Source organism: Apodemus sylvaticus, chromosome X (assembly GCF_947179515.1).
Source record: "Apodemus sylvaticus chromosome X, mApoSyl1.1, whole genome shotgun sequence".
In the NCBI taxonomy this organism is placed as follows: domain Eukaryota; kingdom Metazoa; phylum Chordata; class Mammalia; order Rodentia; family Muridae; genus Apodemus; species Apodemus sylvaticus.
In genome coordinates this window covers 52,724,229-52,730,573 of record NC_067495.1, presented here as the reverse complement: position 1 = coordinate 52,730,573, position 6,345 = coordinate 52,724,229, and the positions used below count along the sequence as shown (strand labels likewise).

Below are 6,345 nucleotides of genomic sequence, written 5' to 3'. Positions count from 1 at the left end.
ATAGGTAGGAACATCAATGGAATAGAATTGAAGACCCAGAAATGAACCCACACACATATGGTCACTTGATATTTGACAAAGAAGCTAAAAACATCCAGTGGAAGAAAGACAGCATTTTTAACAAATGGTGCTGGATCAACTGGAGATCTGCATGCAGAAAAATGCAAATCAACCCATTCTTATCTCCTTGTACAAAGCTCAAGTCCAAGTGGATCAAGGATCTACACATAAAAGCAGACACACTGAAGCTTATAGAAGAAAGTGATGACGAATCTTGAACACATGGGCACAGGGGAAAAGTTCCTGAACAGAACACCATTAGCTTGTGTTCTAAGAACAAGAATTGACAAATGGGACCTCATAAAACTACAAAGTTTCTGTAAGTCAAAGGACACTGTCAAAAGGATAAAATGTCAACCAACAGATTGGGAAAGGATTTTCACCAACCCTAAATCTGACAGAGGGCTAATATCTAATATATACAAAGAACTCAAGAAGGTAGAACCCAGAGAACTAAATAACCCCATTAAAAATTGGGGTATGGAGCTAAACAAAGAATTTTCACATGAAGAACTTCGGAGGGCTGAGAAACACCTTAAGAAATGTTCAACATCATTAATCACTAGGGAAATGCACCACTCTGGAAATCAGTCTGGCGGTTCCTCCGAAAACTGGGCACCTCACTTCCAGAAGATCCTGCTATACCACTCCTGGGCATATACCCAGAGGATTCCCCACCATGTAATAAGGATACATGCTCTACTATGTTCATAGCAGCCCTATTTATAATTGCCAGATGCTGGAAAGAACCCAGGTATCCCTCAACAGAAGAGTGGATGCAAAAAATGTGGTATATCTACACAATGGAGTACTATTCAGCCATTAGACACAATGAATTCATGAAATTCTTAGGCAAATGGATGGAGCTAGAGAACATCATACTAAGTGAGGTAACCCAGACTCAAAAGGTGAATCATGGTATGCACTCACTAATAAGTGGATATTAACCTAGAAAACTGGAATACCCAAAACATAATCCACACATCAAATGAGGTACAAGAAGAATGGAGGAGTGGCCCCTTGTTCTGGAAAGACTCAGTGAAGCAGTATTCGGCAAAATCAGAACAGGGAAGTGGGAAGGGGTGGGTGGGAGGACAGGGGGAAGAGAAGGGGGCTTACAGGACTTCCGGGGAGTGGGGGGCTAGAAAAGGGGAAATCATTTGAAATGTAAATAAAAAATTATATCGAATAAAAAAAAAAAACCTGAGATTTCACCTCACACGAGTCAGAATGGCTAAGGTCAAAAAATCAGGAGACAATAGGTGTTGGCGAGGATGTGGAGAAAGAGGAACATTCCTCCACTGCTGGTGGGATTGTAAGATGGTACAACCACTTTGGAAATCAGTCTGGCGGTTCTTCAGAAAATTGGGCATGATACTTCCTGAGGACCCTGCTATACCACTCCTGGGCATATACCCAGAGGATTCTTCAGCATTCAATGAGGACACATGCTTCACTATGTTCATCGCAGCCCTATTTGTAGTAGCCAGAAGCTGGAAAGAACCTAGGTGTCCCTCAACGGAGGAATGGATACAAAAAAATGTGGTATATTTACACAATGGAGTACTATTCAGCCATTAGAAACAATGAATTCATGAAATTCGTAGACAAATGGATGGAGCTGGAGAACATCATACTAAGTGAGGTAACCCAGTCTCAAAAGATCAGTCATGGTATGCACTCACTGATATGTGGATAATAACCTAGAAACTTGGAACACCCAAGAAATAATCCACATATTAAATGATGTCCAGAAAGAACAGAGGAGTGGTCCCTGGTTCTGGAAAGACTTAGTGCAACAGTATAGGGTAATACCAGAACAGGGAAGTGGGAAGGAGTTGATAGAGGAACAGGGGGAGGGAAGAGGGCTTATGGTACTTGCAGGGAGTGGGGACCCAGAAAAGGGGAAATCATTTGAAATGTAAATAAAGAATACATCGAATAAAAAAAAAGAATCAACATAAAACTGCAAAGCTTCTGTAAGGCAAAGGACACAGTCAATAGGACAAAATGGCAACCAACAAATTGGGACAATTTCTTTGCTAATCCTACATCTGATAGAGGGCTCCTATCCAGTGTATACAAGGAACTCAAGAAGTTAGTCTCCAGAGAGACAAATAACACTATTAAAATGGGGTACAGAGCTAAACAGGGAATTCTCAACTGAGGAAACTCAAATGGCCCTAAAGCACCTAAAAAAATGTTCAGCATCCTTAGTTATCAGGGAAATGCAAATCAAAACAACATTGAACTTGTTATTGTTATCCTTCTGTTATTCCCATTTTATGTACCATTTTATCTATGAGGTAATTTTCTAAAAAGAAATAATAAAATTGTCTAAGAAGGTATAAAAAGACCAGAGAATAAAGGTGATGGATGGTTTGGCTTGGGAGACTCTGCTTCATCCATCCATCCCTCCATATGTATGTCTGTTTGTTTGTTTGCACTTGTCTAGGTATATGTGTGTGTTTATAAGCATGCATGTATATTTGTGGAGTGTATGAAACAAGTGGTTGAGTCAAAGAAAAATGTGAATGTATAAATGAGAATATGAATGTAAATGTGTGCATGAATGTAAAAGTTTCTGTGCATATTTACTTGTGTAAAAGATTTTCTTTTCCTTTCCTTTGTTTGTTGTTCACAAAGAGCTAACTAGCCTAGCCAGAAAGGCTTCTGGCTGCCTGGCCAGAGAAGGGAGAGATAGCAATAAATTCTTTACTTAACTATGGTTTTAACCATAAACTTTGCAAGAAAGACTTTCTGATTTTTTAGAGGCTATCAGCAAACATGCAGTATAGTTAGAGAGCTAGGAGGCCAGAGATCATCAGTCTTTAAAGTTACTACCATGTCCAAAACTGTGCCCCCACTTTAGCCCACTCCAGGATTTTCTGTCTCCCAGCAGAAGAGCCCTTTTCTTTTCCTTGTCTTGGTATACAAGGAGATTTATCATGTCAGCAATAGAAGAGTGGATGGTTCCCATTTCCTACCTCCAGCTGATGAGTGAGGCAGTGCCTACAGTTAGTGGGCTCATTTGTATTCCTCTGCTAGTTTCTGAACACATCAGGGGTATTGGGAGAATCTGAACATGGTGCATCCTTAAGATCTATCACAAAAAAAAAAAAAATCCCAAAAAGTCAGAAAAAACAAAAAACAAAACAACAACAAAAAACCCACACCAAATGTCATATTCCTTAAAACTACACTAGAATTTGCAGGCTGAAGGTCTATAATCCTCTCATTATCTCTCATATATCAGATACCCATCCCTTGTTCTCTTACCTATACTTCTACTTATTGCAGTCACCATGCCTCGGGGTCAGAAGAATAAGCATCGCCACCGCTTGAAGAATAAGAAACGCAACCAAGAGAAAGGCCATCCTGAAGAAGATGAGTCTCAGGAAAAAGGACATCATAAAAAAGAAGATTCTCAAGATCATAAGAAAGCACAAGAGAGTGAAGTAGTAGAAGAAAAGCCTCCTTGCTCTTCCCATTCTGTGCCTGGAGAAATGCTTGAAAAGCGACCTACTTCTGAAACAAGTAGTGATGCTGAATGGCCTTCCTGTGTACCGTCACCTGTCACTGTTTGTGAAGATGATTTAGAATTTGATGATGGAATTTACTGTCACTGTGGGGGGAATTCATTATACTCAGAGTACCGAACCTGCCAAGAAAATCCATGCAAAAATTGCCTAGATATGTATGTGGCTTTTGTGGAGCAATATGTACTCTACAAATTTAAAATGAAACAACTCATTGCCAGAAACGATTTAATAAATCTTATTGAACCAAAGTACCAATATAGATATAATGAGATACTTAAGAGAGCTTTTGAGAACATTGAAATTGTGTTTGCAGTTAGTGTGATTGAAATTGACTCAACTAATCACTTGTATGATCTTGTCAGCAAGCTAAAACTCCCCAACAAAGGAAGGGTTTGTGCTGGCAGGGGTTTACCAAAAACTGGTCTTCTTATGACTATTCTGGCTATGATTTTCATGAAGGGTAACTCTGCTTCTGAGGAAGACATTTGGAAATTCCTGAATTATATGCAAGTGTACCCAGGGAGGAAGCATTTTATTTATAGAGAGCCACGGAAACTCATCACTCAAGATTTTGTAAAACTAAAGTACCTGGAACGCAAGCAGATACCCAATAGTGATCCTCCATGCTATCGGTTTCAATGGGGTCCAAAAGCTTACACTGAAACTACCAAGTTGAAAGTCCTGGAATTTATGGCTAAAGGCAGTGGCATTGAACCTAGTACTTTTTCAGTACAATATGCAGAAGCTTTGAGAGAAGAAAATCAAAAGGCCAAGATAAGAAAACAGTATCCCATTCTGGCACTAAAACCTTGTCCAGAACATAGTCATCACAATGTCCAGAAGGTTATGACACCTCAATAAATTATGAGACCTAACCTTCAGACAAGAAAACAGAATAACACATTTGAGATTTTCTTTGAAGCAAGAACGAAAATGATAAAGAACAAGAGAATGAAATATCAAGTAATAAAGCATAACCAATAAGAATTTTTGCTCATTTGTTTTAGTCTTTTAAATATTTTATATATTAATAGATTTAAATTATTCATTATTTAAGAGTCTAAGTCTTAAGAAATTAGGCTTATTAATCAGTATACTTCTTAAGCCCAAGTATCTACTGGGGTTCAGGAATTGCTACACCAATCAGACAAACACCTATCTCAGTTAAGGAAGTTTAGTGAAGATACAATGTAATAGTGGTCAGATAAGGGGCATAGTTCAGAATTGTGTTTGAAACTATGACATCAATTCTCAGGGCAGGATTTTTATAGGGAATATAAACAGGTTCAATAGTTTAAAAGGTAAAAAAGGGAGCAATATTACATTTTGGCTTACTAGACAAAGTATTATCATCCAACCTTTAAGCCAAATGGTCTGGAGTGAGATAAGAGGGGTGGTGGATAGGTGGTGAACAGGGGAATTTCATAACATTGAGATAAAGGAGCATTGGTGATTCAACCACAACTTTTTGGCTTATTAGTAACATTCTTCAGTGTCATCTATGGATAATTACTACTGGTAAGTGGAGTCTGAGAACTTGAAATTATTTTCACCTTATGAATAAAATGGAGACTGAATACAAAATGGCTACCGTTATGTTAAAAGTAGCAAGCCTCAACATTCCTCCCTTTGAGTTGTTCCTGTGAATCAAATGATTGACCCTTAATTTTTATCTGAGGCCAGGGGGACCAGTTTAAACAAACATTTATACCAGCTTTTATTGGTGCTCATAATTCTGACAGATCTTGATCAATTAATTTGTTGACTTAAATATTTGAAATTTTGGCTTCCCTTAATAAGTGCTGTTGCTCCCAAGCTGGCAGACCCTGCTTTACCCATGCCTACTAGGAGGGGCACTAGTTTTAGTGATGCCCTGGCCATCCTGGATCAGTTTAGAAGTCCCACGTGCTCCCAGCCTCCTTCTCTGGAATAATAGAATACCTGAGGCAATGGATCTATATGTAAGCAAAAGTCAGAAATTTCAGTGAATATAAAGGGACTGATACAGGGAGTCCAAAAGCACAATCAAAACAAGTGCTTTAAATTATTGCAGTGATCATCTTAAAGTGAATTGTTCCATTACAGTGCTAAAGGTAAAGACTCTTTTATATGAAACTGTGTATAAGCAGAGGCCTTGTCTTTCAGTCCCTCCCAGTATCAAAGTGTGCTCATGTCCCCAAGGGCATTGTTGGTCTCAGTGAGAGGGTTTAACACTTTGTTCAGAACAGTGATATCTAAGAACTATTATAAGTGGGCTGGAGTCTCTGGAAGATGAACATCATTCTAGGTTCCTTACCAGATGCATAAAGGCAGGATCCCCAAGTCTTCCTTGTATCCCATACATTGTCTATATCATTTTTTAAATCTTAATTTGAATGGGGTACATTTTTCCAAGTTTTTCAGAGTGGTTCTCATCCCTCTGTAACAATATAATAATCCTGAGGGAGCAAATGTTTCATAGTGTCACATAGCACAAATATATATACCTTGTCTGCATAGTCAGGGTCTCCATTTGAAGATCAGGAATATATCTGAAAGGTAGAGAAACTGTTTTCCATATTCTGCATCCCATATCCAAAAGACACAGAGAATGAGAGATCATATGGGTTTGCAGTCCTTGGGCACCTATTCCATTTTGGCTTAAATATTTTACATAAGTCAAAGGTGAGGATGGGGGAATGATAGGCATGGATACTAGTAATTAGGCTCCTGTCTGTAGTTCTAATCAAAGTCTATATGTGTG

General features: G+C 38.6%; 1 protein-coding gene across 1 annotated transcript; it reads left to right on the top strand.

Annotated features, from left to right (window-relative positions):
* Nucleotides 1-3,365: 3,365 nt before the first annotated feature.
* Nucleotides 3,366-4,463, top strand: LOC127675821 (melanoma-associated antigen B5-like). Its single transcript, XM_052171945.1, has one exon. It carries the CDS (start codon nucleotides 3,366-3,368, stop codon nucleotides 4,461-4,463), a length of 1,098 nt encoding a protein of 365 aa, XP_052027905.1.
* Nucleotides 4,464-6,345: the final 1,882 nt, after the last annotated feature.

Excerpts from the sequence above, each read along its gene's own strand:
- LOC127675821 (XM_052171945.1), top strand. The coding sequence starts at position 3,366 with ATGCCTCGGGGTCAGAAGAATAAGCATCGCCACCGCTTGAAGAATAAG.